Source organism: Lissotriton helveticus, chromosome 2_2 (assembly GCF_964261635.1).
Source record: "Lissotriton helveticus chromosome 2_2, aLisHel1.1, whole genome shotgun sequence".
In the NCBI taxonomy this organism is placed as follows: domain Eukaryota; kingdom Metazoa; phylum Chordata; class Amphibia; order Caudata; family Salamandridae; genus Lissotriton; species Lissotriton helveticus.
In genome coordinates, this window is record NC_136060.1 from 419471987 (window position 1) to 419499641 (window position 27655).

The following is a 27655-nucleotide window of genomic DNA, read 5'->3' on the forward strand; positions in this document are numbered from 1 at the left end:
CATCTCTCCCGGCTCGCGGCTCCCAGGCTCCCATCAACAGGTTTCTCATCCGGACCAGGGCCACCAACACCCCGAACACCGCCGGGCAGGCGCTGCACTCGAGGCCCCGGCGTCAGGGCCGGGAAGGCCAGCAAGCAGACCAGGGCAGATCGCAGGAGCCACTGCACGTTGGAGCCCCAAAATCAGACGGTAAGTGAGCGTTTTTCTCTAACAACAGAAATCAAAAAGCCTCGATCAGGATTATCGACAGGATAGGCAACCGGGGAGGAAGGGACCTCAGAGCAAAGCGTTCATGCGACTGTTCCGATCGCCATCTTGGCTTCTCCACTGGATTATTTATAACTACTAAAACAGTAGGTAATCTCCCTCCTACAAAAACATGCAATTGAACCAGTCCCCTTCATCAACAAAACACAGGAGTTTACTCCCTGTATTTCCTCATCCCAAAAAAGGACGGATCTCTAAGACCTATCCTAGACCTCAGACTCCTAAATCTATACATACACTCAGACCACTTTCACATTGTCACGCATCAACAAGTCCTTCCTCTTCTCTCACAAGGCGATTTCCTTGCCACTCTAGATCTCAAGGACGCCTACTTCATATTCCCATTCACACCTCTCACAGGAAATATCTCCGGTTTGTAGTGGACGGTCCGCATTACCAATTCAGGGTACTCCCATTCAGAGTCACCACAGTGCCCAGAATGTTAACCAAATGTCTGGCGGTGGTTGCAGCTCAACTAAGAAGACAGCAAATTCATGTCTCCCCATACATAGACGCCTGGCTCATAAAAGCCAACTCATACACCCAGTGTGTACATCACACTCGCGCTATATTCCAACTACTACACGACTTAGGGTTTACCATAAACCTTGCAAAGTCTCTCCTACAACTGTCCCACATACAACAGTACCTCGGTGCAACAATAAGCACTTCAAAAGCACTTGCATATCCCAGTTCTCCCAGGATAGCAAGCATGCAAAGCCTCATAACAAAATTTCAGCGCAACACTCTGTTCCAGCTCGAGTATCCATGCAGTTGCATATTTCTAGTACCTCACGGACGACTCCAGATGCGTCCTCTACAGGAATGCTTAGCACGTCAGTGGAACCAGGCTCAACGTCCGCTTACAGATCTGGTGTTGGTGGATGGCCGCAAACATCGTTCTGTGCAATGGTGGAACATCCAAAACCTTTCCAAGGGGCGACCGTTCATTGAGCCCGTTCCACAGATTGTGCTAACAGAGGACGCATCGCTCTCTTAACCTTCCCCTTGACTGCATAAACGTTATCAGAGAGGCTAGATGCGCCACCACTAGAGCCTGCTATGCAGCCAAGTGTAAAAGATTTGTGATGTACTGTAACAGCAACATCAATCCACTAGATGTGTCTATTCAACACATCATATGTTATCTACTACATCTTCATAGGTGTAATCTAGCATACACATCTATTAGGCTACACCTTGCTGCCATAGCAGCCTACCTACAGTATAGGCAGTACTTGTCACTAGCCATAGTACCTGCCATTAAAGCATTTATGGAAGGTCTCAAAAGAATAATTCCTCCCAGGGTACCTCCCTCACCTGTGTGGAATTTGAACATTGTTCTTACAAGACTGATGGGCCGTCCATTCGAACCTATGCATAACCATTTTTACAACTCCATCATAACAAAGTGGTTCTTAAAACCAATCCAAAATTCCTCCCTAAGGTTATTTCTCCAGTATTAGGGGTGTCTTTCATAGATTCACATGCTTGAATATTCCCCGTCGTCGAAGTGGGAGTCCCACGGTACATAAAGATAGCAATAATGCTAATATATATATATATATATGTTAAAACATAATACATAATAAAATAGAGATAATACACACTGAAAAAAACCTCTACAATGGTTCCTACATAGGAATACATTATAAAGAGAAAACTCATTTGTAACATATCAGTGTCATTATGTTAGTCCAAACTGCAGCCAATCAGGCTCAAGCACCCTCTAGAACCTTCTCCTCAGAAGCTCCAGTCCTCAGATTTTCTACCGCACGTCGTGTGAAGGGAGTCTCCCTGAGCTCTGCTCAGTTTTCTTCATTAGCACAGCGAGAGGAAGACTGCTTTCTCTATGATTTTAAAAACCAGCCTTATAAGCAGGTCCACACCATACCTATTATCGAGTTTGTGTGGAAGGAGGGAATAAAGATCATGCACGCTCCTAACTCCTTACCTGCTCAACTCCCTCGGCTAGAGAAGAAATGTAGGGCACCGACTGGTTCGCCCGCTTGCTTGCTCTCGCATCCTAAGCCGGATTCAGTGGTGACCCAAGCAGCGCAACGGCGGGCACGTAACCCTGCAACTCCTATCACTGCTCCATCTGATAGAGAGGGTCGACGTTTGGATGCGATTGGGAAGAAGTTTTCATCCATGGCGTCTACATCAGTCCGTGCCACAAATGTATTGGCCATTTTAGGTCGTTTCGACCGACAAATGTGGTCAGACATTTCTGCGCTAGTCTCGTTGATTCCGGAGACATCAGAGCGGAAGCGCACCAGATCCTTCAGGATGGCAGGAGGGCCTCAGAAGAGATGATCGACTGTGCTGTGGACGTTGCGGGTACTGGTTTTCGTATCCTTGCCAGTGCTGCGGCTCTCCGACGTCAGGGTTGGCTAAAATCCACGTCGTTTCGGCAGGAGGTCCAATCGAAGATACTCGACATGCCGTATGACGGTGAGTCTCTTCGGCTCGCACATCGATGAGGCACTAGAATCGATAAAGAAAGACACTGATACGGCAAAATCGCTTGGATCCTTGCAATTCAAAAAGCAGCCTTTTCGTGGTGCACGTGGACGAGGCACTTCTTCCAGCACTTTTCGAGGAGGACAGTCCCAGTACCGCCAGTACAATCAAGGAAACCAGCGTTACTCCAACCAGCAGTCAAATCGTCAGCAGCAGTCAAGGCCCTATAGAGGCAAATCTAACTATAGGGGCTCCAACAACAAGCGTCAATGACTTTCAAGTTCCGCAGAGAGTTGGAGGGCGAATCTCGCAGTTTTATTCCCAGTGGTCCATGATCACATCGGACCAATGGGTATTAGACATTGTACACAGGGGTCATGCCTTGGAGTTCACAGAGATTCCTCCAAATTCTCCACCATCAGGCCCGCCACCTCCCGATCTCGAGGAACTACAACATCAGGTTCGTCTTCTAGTAGAAAAGGGTGCAGTCGAAGTGGTTCCTGTATCTCTGCGAGGGAAAGGTTTCTACTCACGGTTTTTCCTTATTCTCAAGAAGACGGGAGAGTGGCGGCCCATTCTAGATTTGAGAGCTCTCAATTTGTTCCTAAAACAACAATCTTTCCGCATGCTGACGCTATCAGAAGTCTTGCGACTTCTCTCCAGCGGAGATTTTCTAACAACAATAGACCTGCAAGACGCCTATTTTCATGTGCCAATACTCCATCGGCATCGCCAGCTCTTGAGGTTCAAGGTGGGTCACGCACACTATCAGTTCAGGGTGCTACCCTTTGGCCTACGATCAGCACCTCGTGTCTTCACGAAAGTTTTGGCTCCGGTCATGGCTCATCTGCGTCTTCAGGGAGTTCAGATCTTTCCTTATCTGGACGATTGTCTTCTAAAATCCCAATCTCCTCTACAGCTGGCTCACGACACACGTCTGTCAGCAGACGTTCGAGTCACTGGGGTTAACCATCAATATGGAGAAGTCACATTTTGCACCGCTGCAAAAAAGAAACTTCCTGGGAGCAATTCTAGACACGGACCTGTCAAAAACCTTCATCTCCCTCGAACGTCATCAAAAGATAGTCCGTCTGGTCTCTCTAATCCGGTCAAAGCAGTCAGTTTCTGTGCGGACGTTAAAGTCGTTTCTGGGGATGGCATCGTCCTGTATCGGACTGATCCCAAATTGCAGGTTACGCACTCGTCCTATACAGGAAGATTTGGACCTGCAATGGCGCCAGGTGTCAGGGACTTTCAACGACCTGGTGAGGGTAACGTCCCGCATGAAGAACAGTTTGCTTTGGTGGGTACAACCATCCAATCTGGACGGAGGAACTTCGTTTCTAGCCCAGTCTCCGGATCTGACGTTGACTACAGATGCGTCCATGGAGGGTTGGGGCGCTCATCTCCAGGACCTTTCCATCAAAGGCAAATGGACGGCGACACAACGAACCTGGCATATCAACCGGCTGGAGTTGATGGCGATCTTCCTAGCGCTCAGATCATTCTTGCCCGTAGTGCAGGGGGAGTCGGTGCTGGTTCAGACAGACAACACCACCAGCATGCACTACATGAACAAACAGGGCAGCACAAGATCTCAGCCACTGTCTCGACTGGCTCAAAGGATTTGGGACTGGGCTCTTCGTCATCAAATTTCGTTAACGGCGGTCCATCTGCCGGGGGTATCCAACATCCTTGCGGATTCTTTGAGCAGGTCCACGTCATCCACTCACGAGTGGGAGATACATCAGCCGACTCTAGACATGGTTTTCCGCCGTTGGGGTCGTCCCATGATAGACCTCTTTGCAACCCCAGTCAATCGAAAGTGCCGATCCTTCGCAAGCTGGCATCCCCACCCAGAGTCCAGCGGAAATGCCCTCCTCATGGATTGGAACGGACTGTTTGCTTATGCATTTCCACCGATCCCGTTGGTGCCGAGGACGTTGTGGAAGATGCGCAGGCAACCCTGCCACTTAATACTGATCGCCCCTCGTTGGCCCAGACGGGCATGGTTCTCAGAACTGCTTCTGTTATCCCAATGCGCACCCATTCATCTGCATCCACGTCCAGACCTCCTGACGATGGACGAAGGTCAAATTTGCCATCCAGACCCATCCACGCTTCAATTATGAGCATGGAACCTGAATTCATCGAATTTGCAAATTTAGATATGCCCCAAGAATGCAGAGACATTCTAGCGTCTGCTAGAGCTCCATCAACCATCAAGACGTACAAGCTAAAATGGAAGCGTTTTTGTCATTGGTGCGCTACATCCGATATCCATCCAATCAATTCCACTCCGGAGCAGCTTTTGCCTTTCTTTCTGAGCCTCGCTCAGTCTGGTCTCTCTCCTGCCACCTTGAGAGTTTTTCTAGCAGCTATTTCGCGCTTTCGACACGATGGTTCAACGTCTCTCTGTTCATCCAGAATAATCCGACAGTTCTTTAAAGGTCTCTTCAGGAAGTTTCCTCCTGTTAGGCGCCCTCCTCCGGCATGGCACCTCAACGTGGTGTTGTCACAGCTTATGAAGCCTCCTTTTGAGCCAATTCACAGAGCAGACATCAAGTTTCTTACCTGGAAGGTTGCATTACTTTTGGCCTTAACATCTTCTCGTCGTGTAAGTGATCTTCACGCTTTCACGATCAAGCCTCCGTATTTGCAATTTAAGCCCGATGGAGTGTCACTTCGTACCAATCCTTCTTTTTTGCCGAAAGTACCTACTGATTTCCATTTGAACGAACCTGTCTTCTTAAAGACTTTTTTCCCGGATCCAAGATCTCCGGCAGAACAACGTTTACATTCTTTAGACATCAAACGTTGCCTAAAGTTTTACATTTCAAGGACTACCCCTTTCCGTAAATCCGATCAACTGTTTGTAGCATATGGACGGATGCGGAGGGGACACTCAGTGACAAAACAAACAATTGCAAGATGGCTCTCAGCAGCTATATCCTTTTGTCACCAGCAAGCTGGCAAGCCTTTACAGTGTTCAGTGAAAGCACATTCGACGAGAGCGATGGCGTCATCCACCGCTTTGTTTGCTGGGGTGCCTCTACACCAGATTTGCCGGGCGGCGACATGGTCCAGCAGGCACACCTTTACCAGACATTACTGTTTGGAGGCCATCAACGAAGCGGATACCGCAGTGGGGCAAGCAGTGCTTCGTCATCTTTTTAAATAAGGTGAGCCTCTGTTCCCTCCTCCTTTTCTTTCTGTGATTGCTATATGCTTTTAAGCTGTATGTTTTTGTCTTCAAGTTTGTAGAATATGTTTAGCAATCCCAGTTCTAAGGAGTTTACTGCTATATATTCTATTCAAGCATGTGAATCTATGAAAGACACCCCTAATACTGGAGAAGAACAATTGTTACTTACCTGTAAACAGGTGGTTCTCCAGTATTGGTGTCTTTCATAGATTCACATGCGACCCACCCGTCCTCCCCTCAGAGGCTCTCTTCTCCTCATGCACTCTACTTCACTTTGGTGCTACGAAAATCTGAGGACTGGATCTTCTGAAGAGAAGGTTCTAGAGGGTGCTTGAGCCTGATTGGCTGCAGTTTGGACTAACATAATGACACTGATATGTTACAAATGAGTTTTCTCTTTATAATGTATTCCTATGTAGGAACCATTGTAGAGGTTTTTTTCAGTGTGTATTATCTCTATTTTATTATGTATTATGTTATTACATATATATATATTAGCACTATTGCTATCTTTATGTACCGTGGGACTCCCACTTCGACGACGGGGAATATTCAAGCATGTGAATCTATGAAAGACACCAATACTGGAGAACCACCTGTTTACAGGTAAGTAACAATTGTTCTTCTCCCTTTCACCTCAGTCTGTGGAGTTGCCAGTGTTCTTCGGGCATCCACAAACAGTCGCAGAAAGAGCTCTTCATACTCTGGACGTAAAAAGTGCACTCCTTTATTACATTGAAAGAACAAAACCTTTTCACAAACAACTTTTCATGTCCTTCTCACCACCACATAAAGGCAACCCCATATCAAAATCTGGAATTGCAAGGTGGATTGTTAAATGCATACAAATTTGCTATCACAAAGCAAAACGTACATTATCTATTCCTCCTAAAGCCCGCTCTACCCGCAAAATAGGGGCTTTAATGGCATTGCTAGGGAATATTCCCTTAGATGACATCTGCAAAGCAGCTACATGGTCTACATCCCACACATTCACAAATCACTATTGTGTAGATGTGCAAACAAAACAACAAGCTACTGTAGGCCAAGCTGTACTCAAAACACTATTTCAATCTACTGCAACAGATACTGGTGGTCGCTGCTAACGACAGGTACTGCTATACAATCTATGCATAGTGTGTTATCTGCAGCTCATATGCCTCGAACGGAAAATGCTACTTATCATTATGCATCTATTCTTGTTATGTAGAGCTGCAGATCCACACACGCCCACCCACCTCCCCTGCTACCTTTATCTGTTCCAGTATTATCTTATTTAGATATAGCATACATGGGCATCTTTTCTGTTTCTCACAAAATTCCATCATTTCGCTGCTGCGAAAAACAATCTGAAGATGGTGCGGATGCCCATGCACACTATCATCCAAAGGATGAGTCACCTATCTCGTGACTTCCAAAGACTTTTCCATGACAAAAACAACCAGTGCAAACATCCAGGCCCAACAACAGATGGCGATCTATGCATAGTGTGTGGATCTGCAGCTCTACATGCCAAGAACAGATGCATACTGGTAAGTAGAATTTTCCTTTTGTGGATGATATCAATGCCTCCGCCTCTTTGATCTTTTCGATGTTCGATACTGGTGGTCGCTGCTAACGACAGGTACTGCTATACAATCTATGCATAGTGTACAATCTGCAGCTCATATGCCTCGAACAGAATATGCTACTTACCAGTATGCATCTGTTCTTGGCATGTAGAGCTGCAGAGTTGTACACGCCCTCCCACCTCCCCGGGACTTGTATCCGTTCCAGTACTCATCTTACTTAGATGCACACGCATGGACATCCTTTCTCTTTACTTCTACTGACTCCATCATTTCACATCATGGCGAAAAACAATCTGAGGATGGAGTCGATCACCATGCGCAGTATTGTCCAAGGGAGGAGTCACCTATCTCGTGTCTACAAAGACTTCTTCCAAGAAGACAACAACCTGCAATCATCTGAGCCCAACACCAGGTGGCGATCTATTGCTAAGTGTACAACTCTGCAGCTCTACATGCCAAGAACAGAAGCATACTGGTAAGTAGCATATTCCTTATCAATCCAGGGGTACTCATACAATTATCATCTTGAGTAGATGCAATTCCTCAGTGGGTATGAGATACAAACAACATGACAAATCAGCAGTTTTAGGCGCTTTTATCCCAATTCGACCCACCAACACTATTTACCTTTGTTCGGCCGCACTGTCCTTTATTGTGCATATCAGACCCGTGAGAACTAGTTTGGTAACCAGCATTCATCCATTTAGTAATGTCCCAAAGCAAGTTTGGCGGGTATCCCGATCTTTCAAGGTTGCGTCGGTTCTGCTGGTTGTGAACACATTCCAACAATTCCACACGGAACCGGGTAACACTTTGCAGAACGGGTGCCTCCGATGCACAAGTGTGGCTCGTGCTTTCAATATTCCATCAACAAATCTCTTCAGAGCTATTACGGAGCACTCAGCAGGTTTCATATATCCATTTATTTAACCATGCAGACGCGTTTCGGCGTAAGCCTTTTTCAATGCTGGTCATCTCCCTTTCTATCTGTGTCGATGGCACTGTGCTAATCCTGTGCTTAAAGAGTTTGATAGAAACAAGACATTTGAGATGAACAAATTTAGAGTGTCGCCGGTGTTGAGTGCTCTATACTGGAGCTGCTTTCCTCCTAAACTTGAGTACTACCCAGAGTTTGTGTGTGTGTGTCCATACCAAATGGAGTGATGCCGTTACTTTAACCGTCATCCTTTTTGGTTGTTGCGTTTAGCATGTCACAGATGGGGGGGCGTGGGGGGGACAGAGGCATGCTAGGGCCCCAAGGCCGGAATGGGATTTCTCCAGTCCTCTTAATTGCTCTATGAAACCTGGTGCAGACGCCTTTGTGTGCCTGCGCCAGCTATCAGCCAGATACTGTTGCCACACCCAAAGGTAGTCTGCTTTTTTAAAATTTAAATACCAAGAGTGAATAATAAATTATTGTTAACTTTTTGGCTTAAGTAAAACGGGTCGGACAACCGTGGGTGGTACGGGGTAGCCTCTAAGCCAGTTAAAAAGAGCTGCTACTGATTATGTTTTTAATTTACAAAGCTTTTGTTTTGTGCATCTGGGCTTTACGTTTCATTTGTATTTACTTCAGGTCGTCTTAAATCTAAAGAAGGAGAACCTATGGTGCTAAAGCTTAAAGATTGGCCTCCTGGTGAAGATTTCAGAGACATGATGCCTTCCAGGTAAGACTTCATGAAAGTCTTTGCTATGGAAATTAAGTATTAGGTCAGGTTGGGTTTTTGGACTTTTGGCGGTGGTGGTGAGGGGTGCAGTGCAACTCTGCTCTTGGTAATTGTATTAAAAGCCTTAATATAGGGTTGCCTGGAATTCACATTATGTTTGGGTTTCATATGGCAAGCATTTACGATTTCAGAACTAGAATGTGGTTCATTTTTAGGGTCGGGAGGAATGTTGAATTGATTTTAATTTGGAGTGGAAATGCCCCTCTAGCTGAAGTTCACCTTCAGCCAAGCAAAGTCCTGATCTGCCCCTACTTGTGGAGGTAAATGGGATTAGCTACATGAGGCAGAAACCTGTCAAAGCTGTCTAAAGGTGCACTGTGCTTGCAAGGTCTAGAGAAGGCATCTGTTACTGGAGGCAGTCAATAACTTAGCAAGTTAGGTATGCCCTAGAGACCGCTTTCGTTTAACATGCCAGCCGTATAATTTAAAACATAAAATCATAATAAAAAGCACATGCATATATACCTACATGGGCCATGGGCTCTCTTAATTAGTTTGTGTATTTTACATTTAACTTCCACACGTGTGAACTTGCTTCATCTATTGGCTGTCTTGCACCGAGTGGTGGCATTTTACTTGGTCACATGCACAGCTGTTTGAAAAGGAGTGCACTTCAGTGCAAGGGCTAGTATGTCTGAGCTGCCGGGCCTCGTCATTTTAGTATTTGTTTGTTTAAATTGCATTCTTGATGAGGCCAAATGATGATTTAACTTGAGATCAACCTTACCGTACAATTTGCAATAAGGCCCCAACTTGTATTTCCTTTTATTTGACCTTTATGATTTGTTTGTGGGAGGCCTGCTGCTAATTGTGTGTGTGTGCGTGTGTGTGTGTGTGTGTGTGTATGTATGTATGTATGTGTATATATATATATATATATATATGTATATATGTATATATATGTATATATGTGTGTATATGTGTATATATATATATATATATATATGTATATAGCTTCTGGTTCCCACCTTGTGTACAGAAGTCACGGCACCGCAGCAGTGAGTTTAAGTTATTTATTCTTTTATAACACCATGTGCATTAGCAACAGGATGGCCTACGCGTTTCGACTATACTTAGTCTTCAATTGGACCATAGAGTCCTATGTGTCTAGACAATTTATACTGTGCTCTGTGTAAGTACCCTCATCAGTTTCTATACATTTTTAAAAAAACAACTAGACTACCAATCTTGAGCATATGTACAAGGCTCATTGTCAACACCATTTTACACTGAGTTCAATTCCAACATCCTAGTTATTTAGTGAAGTAATATTAAATGATTTATACGGAAGAGAAAAAAGTTTCAAAGTGCTAGTATGTGAAAAAAGAAAGTGTCATCCATAGGTTTTCCATTATTCCTATTAAAGTACTCTGTGTTCATTTCTGGTGTTCATACATATATTACAACCATCTATGCATTTTTACATATGCCTTTCAAATTCATGTGAAGTACATAATTCTTATATCTGTCTGTATTACAAATAAACACAAAGGTTTGAAAAGTCATCCAATTAACTGGTCTAAGGCAACTAAAGTCTATTTCCTCGTTGTTTATGTAATTACACTTATCCCACATTATTTTACAAGATAAACATTGTTGTTATTACTTTTTCTAGTGAAGTACGGTTTTGGGACATTCTAGGAAAGTGCTAATATGCATAAAACAATATGTGTGTTCAAGGATATATATATGTTCGAGGCATGTGGGCTGCTGAATTTATATCTATGCATAGATCGCCGCCTAGTGTTAGGTCTGGATGATTGCACATTGTTGTCCTGGAAGAGTCTTCGAAGTATCACGAGATAGGTGGCTCCTCCGCTGGACTACAGTGCGCATGGGCATCCCCTCCATGCTCAGATTGTTTTTTTCCGCCATTGGGTTCAGATGTACTTCTTAACTCACGTTCGGAATCTCTACTAGTTACTCTTTTTCGAGGCCAAAAGGCCTTAGGGGCGTCTGTATTGTCTTTCGTTCGTGCCTTTTACCTTTCCAGTTCTTTGAACTAGACTTCGGAAGACTTTTTGACTTTCGACACCAAAGGCCCTCGACGATTGACGATGGAACGGAGCACGTTCAAGCGCTGCCCCGTCTGCAACTCGAAATATCCCCACATCGACGTGCACCCGTTGTGCAACAAATGTCTCTCACCGGACCACGACAAGGCCAGCTGCATGGCCTGTTCAAAATTCAGGTCGAAGAAAACTCTCCGTCTTCGACGCGCAGCACGACAGTCGGCGCGAGAATCCGCGCCAGAGCCAGAAAACATCTTGGGTGGTGACGACGAAGAACATGTGCAAGAAGAAGATCCGGAACACTCGGATCCCGCTTCGGAGCCGGACTCCACCTACAACGAGGAAGAACTCTACGTCCATGATGAAGACATCGTTGAGGTAGGAGACGACGTACAACCTATCTGAGCCGTCGACGACGACTCCAGTGAGGAGCTAGGCCCAACCGCAGTAGCGGGGCCCCATAAAGGCTCTTCCACGGCTCAGGTCGAGGCATCGACGGAAGGCCTTAGCCAAGATCTTCAACACCGTTCTCTAGTCCCGCTTCAAGGCCCGACTAAGAACATTTCCAAAGAGCCATCGGTCGATCGATCACACTCTGTGGAGAAATCGAAACCGAAAGACACGAAATCGAAACCGACACTGGTTAAAACAGCCATCGGCTCGACGACTTCGGAACCTTCCAAGTCAAAACGTGCGGTCGACCCCTCGGGGTCAAAAGGGGGTGTCGAACCAAAGATCTGATCGCCTACGCCTGTGTCTTCGTTAAAGCACATCACGCTCCCGTCGACGTCGACTTCAGGCTCCAAAGAGGCGGCTCTTCCGAAGGACTCTAGGCCCAGAAGACCATCGATCCGAAGTTGAAGAAGCCACTGTGGGTCAAGGCCTTCGACCCGAAGCCAAAAGTAGGATCGACAGACCCTCCTGCGTCGAAGCACAAGGGCGTTTCTGCGGCGCAACAACGCCTCGAATCGACGCAAGGCCTCAAACGCACTGAACCGTTGAGGTCGAATCGAAGACAGCGCCCCCATCGAAGAAGGTAGTCCGTCACCGATGCTCACGGCGCCGATAAAGTTCGGACTACCCCCAACAGCTTGGCCTAAAACTGTTCCGCATCCACAGGCTATCGACTCTTCAAAGTCGACATCGGTTGCAGCAACAACTCCGCCTCGGGCGGAAGACGTTGTGTTCCAGCCACCGTCCCACGACAACCAGTCGAAATTCTACATCGACTCCGACTCAGGTCGACTCACCGTTTACAAACGTAAGATAAGGCCTGAAACGCCTATGGAACATTATAGGATACCATTAAAGAAAAAGAGAGACTCTACCACCTCTCCTATTCTTTTTGAGCCTATGCAAACATATGATCAGGACTATGCCTACTCTCCCACAAATGTCACTGGGGATGTGGAAGGAGGGGACAATGAGGACCAGTTTAACTATCCCATTGACACTGATCAAGATGAGTCACAGCCGTGGGCTGACACTGTGGACCCTGCTGACCCACAAACCAGCCCAGATACTCTTTCATATGCTATCAAGTCTTCGCCTACTGAAGATACTGCTGCGTTCAACGCACTAATTGAGAGAGCGCCACTGAACCATGACGTGGATATGCACGCTGACCCCGTGGAGGAAGACTTTCTTTTTGATATTCTCCACATCAGAAAGGTCTATAAAAACTCTGCCTATGCTTAAAGGTGTGCTCAAACATGCCAGTGACATTTTCAAGGAGCCCACTAAAGCAAGGGTGGTGAACCCACGGATTGAAAGGAAGTACCTCCCTGCGCCTGTGGACCCTACCTACATAAAGGGCCAACTCCCACTGGACTCCTTAGTGGTGGCTAATGCTCGCAAGAGAGCGAACTCTCAGGCAACGGGTGATGCTCCTCCGGACAAAGAATCCAAGATCTTAGAGGCCTCTGGGAAACGTGTGGCAGCTCAAGCTGCTAATATTTGGAGGATCTCCAATACCCAAGCCCTGATAGCAAGATATGACAGGGCACACTACGACACGTTGGAACAGCTAATGCAACACCTGCCAGATGCTTATAAGGAGGGAGCAGAAATGCTTATACAGGAAGGAAAGTTGATCTCCAACGCGTTCATTAAGGGCGCGTTGGATGCAGCCGACACAGCAGCAAGGGCCATAAACACTAGCGTTCTGCTTTGGAGGCATGCCTGGCTCCACATCTCTGGATTTAAGTCGGAAATCCAAACTACCCTGCTAAATCAGCCATTAAACACTGACTTCCTGTTTCGTCCGGAGGTAGACACCACTCAGATTAAGAAGGACACTGAAACTGCGAAATCCATGGGAGCTCTGCAGTCTCAGCAGTTCAGAAGCGGTTCCTTTCGACGCTCCGGTAACAGGGGAGCTTCAAGAGGACAAGCGTTGCAACAAGCCCAGTACACCAAGGGAGGCACACAAACCATCTATAACAAGAACAATAGGGGTGGATACCGTGGAAACCGCACCAAGGGCAGAGGACGTGGAAATAATAATGCCAGATCCTCCGCCACTAACAAGCAGTGACGTCTTGTCACTGCCCCCCGACCATATAACACCGGTCAGGGGGAGACTCCAGCAGTTCCTGCCAGTCTGGGAAAGCATTACCACGGACAGGTGGGTGAGACAACTTATACAACACGGTTATTGTCTAGAACTAACCTCCACTCCACTCCACCCAACATACCCCCCAAGGCACCGTCCTATGTCCGCCAAGCACATGCACTTATTGCAGCAAGGAGTCCTATCCATGCTGCAAAAAGGGGCCATAGAACTTGTGCCTTTAGAACAACAGGGAACAGGGGTGTATTCACTGTAATTCTTAATCCCAAAAAAGGACGGGTCTCTCAGGCCCATTCTAGACCTCTAAACCAATACATCCTATCAGAACACTTTCACATGCTCACGTTACAACAAGTTCTCCCGTTGCTCAGTCAAGGAGACTTCCTAGCAACCCTAGATCTGAAGGATGCCTATTTCCACATTCCCATTCACCCCAGTCACAGGAAATATCTCAGGTTCACCATCAACAACCAGCATTACCAGTTCAAGGTCCTGCCTTTCGGGGTCACTACAGCCCCCAGAGTGTTTACAAAGTGCTTGGCGACAGTGGCCGCGCATCTTCGGAGGCTACACATCCATGTCTATCCGTATCTGGACGACTGGCTTGTACAAGCAAAGTCAGCCCAGCAGTGTGCCAACCACATGTCACGCACAATCCACCTCCTACACAGTCTGGGATTTTCGCTCAATTACCGAAAGTCCCATCTTCAACCCGCACATGTACAGCAGTACCTGGGCGCAGTGATAAACACTCTCACTGCCACAGCGCAGCCAAACTCCGCGAGAGTCAACAGCATGCGGGTGCTGATTCAAAAATTCAGGCAGCAACACTCACTCCCAGCGCAAGTGTTCATGCAGCTGATAGGCATGATGGCCTCCTGCATCTTTATAGTCCCTCACGCGAGGCTACACATGCGTCCGCTTGAGGAATGCTTGGCACGCCAGTGGAACCAGGCTCAAGGACAGCTAAAAGACCTAGTGTTGGTGACCGGTCGCGCATACAACTCTCTGTATTGGTGGAACACACACAACCTTTGCAGGGGGCGACTGTTCCAAGAGCCTGTACCACAGATAGTACTGACAGCGGACGCATCTCTCCAGGGCTGGGGAGCGCATGTCCTCCATTATACAGTGCAGGGACTATGGACACCGCAACAGCAGAAGATGCACATCAACCTACTGGAACTGATGGCAATCTTCATGGCGATGAAGGCATTCAAGTTGCATCTCTGCAACAAAGTCGTGCTGATCCGGACGGACAACATGACTGCGATGTATTACATCCAGAAATAGGGAGGGACACACTCTCCACAATTGTCACACCTAGCACAGTGCATGTGGAAGTGGGCCATTCAAAGGAACATGTTCCTCATGGCGGAACACCTCCCAGGCAAGGACAACCAGATGGCGGACCTGCTCAGCAGACACAGCCATCAGATGCACGAGTGGGAGATACATCCCTCAGTGCTCCAACCATATTTCCAGCAGTGGGGTCATCCCGAGATAGACCTCTTCGCCACACACGAAAACGCAAAATGCCGCACCTTCGCCGCCAGGTTCCCACACCCGCAGTCTCAGGGCAATGCGATATGGATGAACTGGTCAAACAGATTTGCTTACGCCTTTCCTCCAGCACCACTCATACTGCTGGTAGCACACAAACTGAAGCAAAACTCCATGACGCTCCTCCTGGTTGCTCCAACGTGGGCACGGCAGGCATGGTACACCACGTTCCTGGAACTTTCCGTGGTTCCCCACCAGCGCCTAAGACTCACACCCAGTCTCCTCACTCAGAGCCATGGAGACATTCAGCACCCGGATCCGCAGCAGTTGAGCCTTGCAATATGGCTCCTGAGGTCATAGAGTTTGGCTACCTAAACCTGCCTCCTGACTGTATGGACATCATAAAGGAGGCTAGGTGACCTACCACCAGGGCCTGCTACGCGGCAAAATGGAAGCGTTTTGTTCTCTATTGCTCCAATGATAACATAAATCCACTTGATGCTTCCACGCAGAACATTATAGGTTATTTGCTGCACCTCTACAGGTGTAATCTAGCGTATAGTTCCATCGGGATACATTTAGCTGCAATGGCGGCTTATCTTCAGAATAGACCGCACCTATCCCTTTTCAGAGTGCCAGCCATTAAAGCTTTTATGGAGGGACTGAAAAGGGTCATTCCTCCAAGACACCCGCCTTCGCCTGTCTGGAACCTCAACATAGTCCTCACCAGGCTCATGGGCCCACCATTTGAACCTCTTCACTCTTGTGAGATACAATTTCTCACATGGAAAGTGGCTTTTCTGGTGGCAATTACGTCGCTACGACGAGTTAGCGAGCTGCAAGCCCTCACTATTCCGGAGCCTTTCATTCAGATACATGCTAATAGGGTTGTGCTGCGCACCAACCCTAAATTTATGCCCAAGGTAGTGTCACAGTTCCACATTAACCAAACTACTGAACTACCTGTATTCTTCCCAAATCCTGATTCAGTGGCGGACAGAGCACTACACACACTAGATGTTAAAAGGGCTCTTCTGTATTAAATAGACAGGACTAAAGATTTCAGGAAAACTAAACAACTGTTCGTTGCCTTCTCTCCACAGCACATGGGCAACCCAATTTCTAAATCGGGTATAGCCAGATGGATTGTTAAGTGCATCCAAATCTGTTATCAAAAGGCTAAACGCACGTTAACAGTTCCCCCAAGAGCGCATTCCACACGCAAGTTGGGAGCATCCATGGCTTTCCTGGGTAACATTCCTCTAGAGGACATATGTAGAGCAGCCACATGGACCACCATCCACACATTCACCAAACACTACTGCGTGGATGTACACTCAAAACAGCAAGCTGCTGTAGGTCAGGCCGTTCTCAGAACTCTTTTTCAGGCTGCTGCAGCTGGCACGGGCAACCGCCGCTAAGGAGGGTACTACTATTTATTCTATGCATAGATATAAATTCAGCAGCCCACATGCCTCGAACGGAATATGCTACTTACCAGTATGCATCTGTCCTTGGCATGTAGGGCTGCTGACATTTATATCGCCCGCCCTCCTCCCCGGTGCCTGTCGCAGCTGTAGCACTCAGAATTAATTGAATTATTCTCATGCATGGTCATCATTTACTATATCGCACTCACTCTGCCACAATGGCGAAAAACAATCTGAGCATGGAGGGGATGCCCATGCGCACTGTAGTCCAGGGGAGGAGCCACCTATCTCGTGATACTTCGAAGACTCTTCCAGGACAACCATGTGCAATCATCCGGACCCAACACTAGGCGGCGATCTATGCATAGATATAAATGTCAGCAGCCCTACATGCCAAGAACAGATGCATACTGGTAAGTAGCATATTCCCTCGTCTCCTCTTGCAGGTGTTTCTCGAGGCATTTGAGTGCGGGTCTCTCCCACAGAGCATGACTAGGGGGGAAATCTGCATGATCCTTAAACCAGGGCTTGAGGAGCACGATCCCTGTTCGTATCGTCCGATCACTATGGTTAACACGGATGCGAAGATATTGACCAAGCTATTGGCCACCCGTCTGGCACCTCATATGGCACACCTGGTCCATCCAGACCAATACAGGTTTATTCCTGGGCGCAACACCGCCATGAATCTACGGCGCTTGAATCACATTAAAAACGAAGTCCAAGGCAATGAGGAACAGACCGTGCTGGTATCCATCGACCTCGCCAAGGCGTTTGATACGGTTGACTGGGGCTACTTGCAGGAGGTTCTTCGGGCGATGGGATTGGGCCCCAAATTCTGCGGTTGGATCCGTATACTAGGAGTCCCCCCAGGCTATGGTACGACTTGGAGCCACACGTTCAGAGGAGTGGCAGCTAGGACGGGGTATACGACAGGGGTGTCCACTCTCGCCTCTCCTATTTGCTCTAGCTATAAGCCCTTTGCCGTTCGTATCCGCTCTGAGATGTCCCAATGGGGCATTCTGGTCGGAGACGCATGTAATGTCATCTCTTTGTACTCAGACGACGCCTTGTTTTATTTGAAAGCCTGAGAGAGGCGCTTCCGATATTGTTATATCATCTGGATCGGTTCGGTGAGGCGTCGGGACTGAGGCTTAACCGAAACAAGTCCCTGATCTTCACGCTATCGGGCCTTGACTCGGTGCCCCAGGAGGATTTGCCGGAGCTTGGACTACGCTGGGAAAGGGAAGTTTTGCAGCGTGAATCTTTCTGGATTCACTATGCTGTGCATATTCCGCAATCTGGTGGTTGGGTCCGGAATCGTAGTCTTTTTTCTCTTTTTTTTTTTTTGTCGTAGCCCAGGTGGGCGTCGACGTCCCACCATTTGGTGTCCTTTCGGTGACGTCGGCGTGCTTCCGGCGGAAGCTACCACCCTTGGGCGCCATCTTCAGATTCTTTTTTCTGCCGTTGGGTCTGGATCGTCGCGTGAAGCTCCAGAAGTTTGGAGGAGGAAAGAAGAAAATACAGGAAAAACTCACAGGTGAAGGCCTGAGAACATCGACAGAAGAGGACCTTTAGCGAGGAGACGACGAAGAAAGGAGAGAACTTCGAAATCTTCGACGCCCTTGAAGGAATGCGCACACAGGGGGCCCCCTGAGCGCAGGGATGTACAAGACGCCGTTTAAATTCTGCAAGAACTGCCACCACAAGTTCGCACAGAAGGACCAGCACCCAGTCTGCAACCTCTGCCTGCCAATCGACCACGAGAGCAGAGACTGCAACGCCTGCTCTGTCTTCAAGCCGAAGACACTCCGAATTCGAGAAGGACAGAGGACGGCTCACCACACGATGCAGGGCAAAGGCCAAGCCCCGACGCTTTATGAACTTGGCCTCTCCACCGACGATGAGGACAACATCGCCGAAGGACCAGATGACTTCACGGTCGTTGAGACCGATAAGAATACGCCTGATAAGGTAGGAGAGTCTACGACCCCGAAAACTCCCACAGGGCCTCGAAAACCTGAGGCAGACTCTCGAAAGTCAGAGCACAGAGCCTCGAAAGGAGCACCGGCGCCGAGCAAATCGACGACCGAAGCTGCATCCTCCGAAAAAGAGCCCAGCGGATCCTCCGAGAAGGACTCCCGGAGGCAGAAGACCAGCGAAAAGCAAAGGTCATCGAAGCAAGCCCCCGAAAAAGGGCCTTCGACTTCGACGTCGAAAGAAAAAGAGGCGAAGAAAGCTTCGACGCCGAAAAGGGCGGCCGAAACGCTCGACGACGAACAGGCCGCAGAAATGCAGAGAAAAAAGAGAAGGCTCGAGGCCGAAATGGAGAACATCCTTCAGAGAAAGAAGGACTTCGACGAAAAAATGAAAAGTTACAAGATCCCCCCCGAAGCCGGCACCGACCGTCGCTGAGGTACAGGCAATCGAAGAGTTCGACATCGAAGAGCCGCCGAAAACTCCGGAACCTTCGGAGCACGAAGAGGAGGAGGACCTCTACTACACAGAGGGGGATTACGGGGAACAGCAGTCGAGCTACGGTTCAGGTTCCTCGACGGCCCAAGACCAGGAATGGCAGGACATCGAGGCCGAGAACCCAGAGGAGGCGGTAGAAACATACCCCTCGAGGCCTTCGCCACCGGATGACATTGGGGCATACAATGAGGTGGTAAGAAAGGCGGCAACAGCTTATGGAATTCAGCTGGAAGAGGAGAAGCCAAAAGCAGACTTCCTGCTCGAGACACTGCTCCCCATACAGACAAGGAGCCAGTTCCTGCCCAGAGGGATGAGAAGGGGCACTCCGTCGCAGAGGCCGAACGGCAGAGGTGGGAGCCAGCGAGGAGATTCTCACCAGAGTTTCCACCAGGGGCAACAGAGTGACAGCCAAGGCCACCAGGGGCAGCAGAGGCAAAACTGGAACTACCAAGGCAGGGGCCAGTCCTTTCGATCGAGAGGAAATGGACGGGGCCAGAGAAGAAGAGGTGGCGAACAGCCCCCCTCTAAGTGACTTCACACGAGAGAAGGTGCTCTACCACCCACACCCTCCGGGGGAGGAGCACGGGAAAACAAAGAGGAGACGGCTACACGGACAAGACACAAAGGAACATGCAACTCCGGTAGGAGGAAGATTGAGATTTTTTCTCCAGGAGTGGAGGAAAATAACAACAGACAAGTGGATACTCAATATTATGCAGTTCGGGTACTGCATAGAGTTGGAAAAAAGGCCACCAAACAGAAAACCAAGGAAAAGACAGCACTCAGGAAGAGAGCTGCAACTACTGCAAGAGGAAGCCCAAGAACTCCTCCTCAAAGCGGCCATAGAACGGGTCCCCTTCAAAGAACGGAACATGGGAGTGTACTCAAACTACTTCCTAGTGCCAAAGGTGGACGAAAGCCTAAGACCCATCCTGGATCTACGGTTCCTGAACAAATACGTCAAAACTCTAAAACTCTAAAATTCAAAATGACGTCCCTACAAGAGGTCATTCCTCAGATAAAAGCAGGGGACTTCTTGTCTACCATAGACCTCAAGGATGCATACCTGCACATCCCCATGAACAAGCAGCACAAGCACATGCTAAGGTTCACTGTAAACAAGGATCACTACCAATTCACGACCCTAGCTTTCGGCCTAAAGTCCGCACCAAGGGTGTTCACCAAATGCCTTGCGGCAGTGGCCGCACACCTAAGGGGATACACGTGTACCCCTACCTCGACGACTGGCTGGTGAAGGCAAACTGCTACAGGGCATGCAAAGAACATGCAGAACAGGTGACAGGAACGCTAGCAAACCTGGGTTTCTCCATACACTGGGGCAAAAGCTCGATGGAACCAGATCTTACTGGGAGCCCAGATCAACACCATACAATGCAGAGTCTTACCGAGCGAAAAGAGAACGCTCAGCCTACTGAGGGAGAAACGTCACTACCAGAAGGGGCGATCTCTGACAGTGAGGACTGTGAGCAAGATCTTGGGGATGATGGCATCATGCATCCACCTGGTCCCCAATGTACGCCTACAAATGAGACCACTCCAAGAGTGGCTGCAACAACAATGGTCACAAGCTACAGGAAGTTGGGAGGATCTAGTGGTTGTAACGCACAGGGTGCAGGAAGAGATAAGGTGGTGGACCAAGGAGAGAATAACAGAAGGGAAACCTCTAACACCAACGGAGCCAACAGTGACCATCCCCACAGACGCATCCCAGAAGGGGTGGGGCGCACACATGAACAGGCTCAGAGTGAGGGGTCTGTGGAGCCCTACAGATTCAGTCAGGCACATCAACTACCTGGAACTGAAAACTGTGTCGCTAGCCCTCAAGGCCTTTCAGAAACACCTACACAACCGGAAGGTGCTAATACAAACAGACAACACCACAACGATGTTTTACATAAACAAACAGGGGGGAACTCAATTGTTCCCGCTGTCAAACTTGGCACAAGAGATCTGGAAATGGGCCATACCACTAAAAATAGACCTGCTAGCCATACACCTGCCAGGGAAGGACAATGTGGAAGCGGATTGGCTCAGCAGGCAGACTTCAGCATCCCACGAGTGGGAACTCAACAGTCAGGAAACAGTCTATTCAGGAAGTGGGGCACCCCAACAATAGACCTATTTGCAACACACTGGAATGCAAAATGCCAATACTTTGCATCCAGGCAACCAGAGGCACGGTCCCAGGGGAATGCCCTATGGATAAGCTAGTCAAAAACATTAGCCTACGCTTTTCCCCCGATACCACTGATCCCCAGGGTGCTCAACAAATGCATGAAGAGCAACATGACGCTCATCCTGGTGGCACCACAATGGGCCAGACAGACGTGGTATTTTCAGATAATGGAGATGGCGCAGGGGCCTCCCCACAAGTTCTCAAAAAGAAGAGACCTACTCTCCATGGAAAACGGAGAAATCCTACACCCAGAGCCAGAGAGCCTCAACCTCTCAGCCTGGCTCCTGAGGACTTAGAATTTGCACACCTGAAACGACCAGAGAGCACCCTGCGGGTGCTGCGAGAGGCAAGAAGGCCCAGCACACGCAAGTGCTATGGGGAAAAGTGGAAAAGATTCACTCAATGGTGTTGCAAAAAACAACTCCAAAGGAGACTGACCAAGGAGTCCACGGTGCTAAGGTACCTCACACACCTAATCAAGGCAAAGCTAAGCTCATCCTCACTGAGAGTGCACCTAGCAGCGATTGTGGCATACACAAGAGGAGAAACAGGGAGAAGCTTCTTCACGTCTCAAGTCGTGAAAAGATTCCTGGAAGGGGCTAAAAGAATAGCGCCGCCAAAGAGAATGCCGCCACCGGCCTGGAACTTAAACGTGGTACTGACGGAGCTCATGAAAGCACCCTTCGAACCCATCCACAAAGCATCACTGCAAATGTTGACAATGAAGACGGCCTTCCTGGTGGCGATCACCTCACTACGAAGGGTGAGCGAACTGCAGGCACTCACACTGCAGGAACCCTACATCCAGATACACAGTGACAGGGTCGTGATGAGAACTGACCCACACTTCATGCCAAAGGTGGTGTCAAGGTCACTCCTATTCCAGCTACTGGAGTGAGAAATCTAGGAGTCTGGGTAGACTCTGCGCTTACCTTCAGAGACCACACCATGAAGGTGGCTGCTACGTGCTATGGAATTCTGCGTGGGACTAGGCCGGTCCTAAAGTATTTTGATCCCCCTACCAGACAGCTTGTAGTCCAGGCCTCAATACTATCTCGGCTGGACTACGGTAGCTCATTGCTGTTAGGGGTGAATCAAGCGGAGGCCTCTAGGCTCCAAAGAGTACAAAATGCCGCGGCACGAGCCATTGTGGGCCTCCCCAGACATTGTTCTGTGTCTGGTACCATCTCGGCCCTGCACTGGCTCCCGGTCAGACAGCGAATTAAGTTCAAGGCGCTGTGTCTGGCCTTTAAAATTTTGAAATCTTCTTCGCCGCCGGCACTTGCCCCTCTCCTTACGCCCTACACACCTTCGAGATCCCCGAGATCGGAAGGGCTTCATTTGGCCGTCTGTCCACGCTTCAAACTGAGCAGAATGGGTGGCCGCTCCTTTAGGGTGCTAGCGGCAGGCTTATGGAATTCGCTCCCGGTACACATTCGAGCTCTTGAAGATCTGCTCGCCTTCAGGCAGGCGATTAAAACTTTCCTGTTTCCGGTGTCTAGTTAATTTCCTTTCTTTTATTGTGTGTTATGTTATAGCATCTGTCAAAAGCGCCAGGACGCCCCTTTGCTGGGGCAGCTGCGCGCTATAAAAATATAAATAACATAACAACATAACATAACATGAATCAGAGTATTCAGATCCCTAGCTTCTTCCAAAACCCCACTACAAGCGCTGAAAGGTCGCTCCACACCCTAGACGCAAGAAGGGCTGTGATGCACTACATTGAAAGAACGAAGGACCACAGGAAGACGAAACAGTTCTTTGTGTCCTTCGCTAACAGTTACATGGGCAAACCAGTTACGAAAAACACCATAGCCCGATGGATCGCACAGACAATTCAGTTCTGCCACAAGCAAGCTGGCCAGGAGCTAACGGGAGGGGCACGAGCCCACTCCACCAGGAAGAAAGGACCAACAATTGCCTTCCTGGCCAACACACCGATTCAGGATATATGCCTGGCGGCAACATGGGCTTCAGTACACACTTTCACGAAGCACTACTGCGTGGATGTACAGATGAACAAGGAAGCACAAGTACGACAAAAAGTGCTTCAACATATTTTTAGCAACCAACGCTCATCTTCCACCCAACCGCCACAAAAGTAACGAAAACCGCTACAAAATCTATGCACAGCATAGTGAATCCAGAAAGATTCACGCTGCAAAACGAATAGTTTCTTACCTGCCGGTGTAGTTTTGCAGCTTGAAGATCTTTCTGGATTCACTAGCGAACCCACCCGCCTCCACCAGAAAGATGAGGCTGGAAAAGAGGGTGGAAAAACATGGAAAAGAAAGCAAGTTGGAACAATTACAAAATACGTGGAAACACTAAGGTTGAAAAAACGATTAACATACATAGCCATGGATTCACTACAAAGACAAACCAGGAAAAGAGACAGAAAAAAGAATCCGAAGATGGCGCCCAAGGGTGGTAGCTTCCGCCGGAAGCACGCCGACGTCACCGAAAGGACACCAAATGGTGGGACGTCGACGCCCACCTGGGCTACGACAAAAAAAAAGAGAAAAAAGACTACGATTCCGGACCCAACCACCAGATTGCGGAATATGCACAGCATAGTGAATCCAGAAAGATCTTCAAGCTGCAAAACTACACCGACAGGTAAGAAACTATTAGATTTTCGCTATTTGGGTATCCAGGTGGCCTCAACGGATGCACAATTATTGGCCCGTAATATTGATCGGGTGATTAAGTCCCTGCAGCAATCTGTGTCCTTTTGGAATACCCTGCCACTGTCCCTTATGAGTCGGCTAGCCGTCGCTAAGATGGTGATGCTGCCGAGGACGCTTTACGTCCTCCAAAATACGCTGTGTCCTCTCCCCCCCCAGGATCTTTCGCACCCTGAACATGCTAGTTACGTCCCTGCTTTGGGCGGGCCGGCGTAGTCGAGTGGCTCTTCATACGGTTGTGCGTTCCTATGAGGAGGGTGGCCTAGAGGCCCCGCGCTTTAACTTATATTACTACGCGGCCCAGCTGCAACCGGCGGCTAGATGGTTTGCTGATGTGGATGTTTGGGAGACGCGACTTTTAGCGGGTAGAGCAACAGGGCAGGAGTTACAGGTGGCTTTGATGCGCATCAGGGTGGCAAATGATACGTTGCCCTACGTTGTAAGACACACGGCGAGCGTTTGGCAACAGTTTATTGAGAGAGTCCTGCGGATAGCACCCTTCCATAGGGACCTGCCGATCTGGATCCTGGCCCCCATGGTAACAATGGAACAACATATGTCCTTTCGTGCCTGGCGAGAGGGGGGCTGTGAACTCATGGCAGACCTATACCCTACTGAGACCTTCCTCACCTATGAACAGGCGGAGGAGACATTTGGCCTCGGCAGAGGACAATATTTACACTATCAGGGCCTGCGAGAGAGTGCGGGCTTCCTACACTTAGCTTGGGACAGCCTGCTAGTTAGGTGCTTTTGGATGAGCGTTGTGGAACACATCACTGCCACTACAGGCCTCCACATCACACTCACGTCGTTGCACTGCCTGCTAGTGTTGGTCCCTAAACGGAGAAAACTGAAGCTTTCCTATAGGTTACTGTAATTGAGGTTAGTGCTGACTAGGCGCAGGGTAGCCATTTCCTGGATGGGACAGAGGGCCCCAGAGATACTCCAGTGGCTTAGAGACGTGGGAGAATGGGCCCTAGCTGAAGAAACACATATGCAGCGCAGTAGGAGAGACGAGAAATTGCAAGAGGACCAACTGGCCTGGAGAGCCATGTGTATTTCGGGGTTGGCTCTGAGAGGGCAATCTTCCCAAAGTGATTCTGAAGGGACGAGTGGAGAGCTATTTTCGCCGCAGGGGTCGGGATCTGATCAGGAAGTCAAGGGAGTTTCCTAAGGGGTGGTTAGTACACTGTATAGTGCAGGGTGTGGTCATTTTTCTCACGACATTATTTATTTATATGTTATTTTGCCATGCCATAAGGGTCCATGTAGCTCCAGGTGAAGCTTATATTCAAGATGAACAAAGTGCCATAATGAGTCTGTCGATATGTATACATGTTTTGTTCTGATGCCATTGGTGGGGGGTGGGAGGGGGGTTCTTAAATGTTATTCTGCAAAACCGAAAAATAAAGTTTAAAAAAAAAAATTTCACCACAGATTTCTCCTCCACATTCTCCTCTTCTGTCTTCACACTCGCCTCAAAATGATGATGAGTATAGTTCAGGGAGAGGGATAGACCCAGATGAGCCTTTCCCATACCCTATAGATGATACAGACTGGGAGTACCCAAACCCACAGGATGTAGCGGATATTCCAGACCCTCATACCCATCAAAACCTTCTCCCCCAGAAGATAACATTCGTTTTGGACACCTGCTGAACAGAGCTGCCATTTACCATGGAGTCACTATGCATTCTGATGTGATGAGGCAGAGGAAGATTTTCTTTTAGACACATTTGAACAATCGCAAAGGTCTGTTCAAATTCTTCCTATGATTAAAGGGGTCATCAAACATGCTCCAGAGATATTTAAAGACCCTGTACGTACTAGGATCCTAAACCCAGTATTTGAGAAAAAAATACAGGCCTGCACCTGCGAATTCAGCCTACATTAAAGGACAACTACCTTTAGATTCACTAGTTGTATCAAATGCTAGGAAAAGGGCAAATTCACAAACGTCAGGTGAGGTACCCCCACCTGACAAAGAATCTAAGGTAATAGACACTTCAGGCAAAAGAATAGCTGCGCAAGCTACCAACATGTGGCGTATAACTAACACACAAGCCCTCCTTTCAAGATATGATAGGGCTCACTATGATCGGTTAGAGAAACTACTAGAACATCTACCTGACCAATATAAGGCGCAGGCAAACTACTTTATACAAGAAGGCAAGCTAATTTCCAATGCCTCAATCAAGTGTGCACTTGATGTGGCAGACACTGCATCCAGAGCTGTCAACACTAGTGTCTTACTTAGAAGACCTGCGTGGCTACGCATTTCAGGATTTAAACAGGAAGTGCAAACTACCATTTAAATCAACCATTTAATCAAAAACAATTGTTTGGAGGTAGACACAGCACTTGAAAAGATAAAGGATACAGATACTGCCAAATCTATGGGAGCTTTACAGTCCACACAAGCTAAAAGTTCCTTTTGTCGCTCCTTCTACAGAGGAGGCTCCAAACAGACTGGAGAAGACAATACAACATCCTTCAAATCTAACACACAGACATCCTCTAACAAAGGATATTTTAGAGGAGGATATAGAGAAAACAACAACAAAGGAAGAGGTCGGGGTAACAACAATAATCAAAACTCTTCCACCACAAAACAGTGACTTTCCTCTGCACCCCCAACAGCATTCCATTCCTTTGGGGGGGCAGATAAACACAGTTCCTACCTGTCTGGAATTCCATCACAACAGACAAGTGGGTAAAACAAGTTATCCAGTATGGCTACTGCCTGGAACTTACAGCAACCCCTCCACACATACCACCCAGCCAGCGTCCAATGTCTGCAGAGCACCTTAATCTGCTCAAACAAGAAGTCCTGTCACTTCTTCAAAAGGACGCAATAGAAATAGTTCCTTTTCAACACCAAGGAACAGGGGTTTACTCGCAGTATTTTCTAATAATCAAGAAGACACTAAGACCAATTCTCGACCTCAGGCCCCTCAATCATTACATACAATCAGATCATTTTCATATGATCACTTTACAACAAGTGCACCCACTGCTGCAACAAGGCGATTTCCTTACAACACTAGATCTAAAGGATGCCTACTTTCACATTCCTATGCATCCTGCTCACAGGAAGTATCTAAGGTTTGTTCTGGAAGGACAACATTATCAATTCAAAGTCCTTCCATTCTGAGTTACAACAGCACCAAGAGTATTCACAAAGTGCCTAGCAGCAGTAGTAGCAGCACTTCTCAGGAGACGACAAATACATGTCTTCCCTTATCTAGACGATTGGCTCATAAAAGCCAAGTCATTCAATCAGTGTGTTCAACATACACATCAAACAATTCAAACATTGCACGACTTAGGGTTCACAATCAACTACACCAAGTCGCACCTGCAACCCTCTTATATACATCCGTATCAAGGGGCAACAATAAACACGTCTACAGCTCTAGCGTATCCCAGTCCAACAAGGATACAGAGCATTCAGTCCTTAGTCACAGTCTTCCAACATCAACAATCTCTGCAAGCTAGAGTGTTCATGAGACTGATAGGCATGATGGCATCTTGCATCTTCAT

At 48.1% G+C, this 27655-nt stretch overlaps 1 protein-coding gene across 2 annotated transcripts in view; it reads left to right on the forward strand.

The window, feature by feature from the left end:
• Positions 1-27655, forward strand: part of KDM3A (lysine demethylase 3A) — a 283523-nt gene that overhangs the window by 178079 nt on the left and 77789 nt on the right. For both annotated transcript variants that reach the window (XM_078678669.1, XM_078678670.1), the window contains exon 20: positions 9083-9173. In XM_078678669.1, the coding sequence (XP_078534795.1) occupies positions 9083-9173 (91 nt within the window). The remainder of the gene's footprint in view (positions 1-9082; positions 9174-27655) is intronic.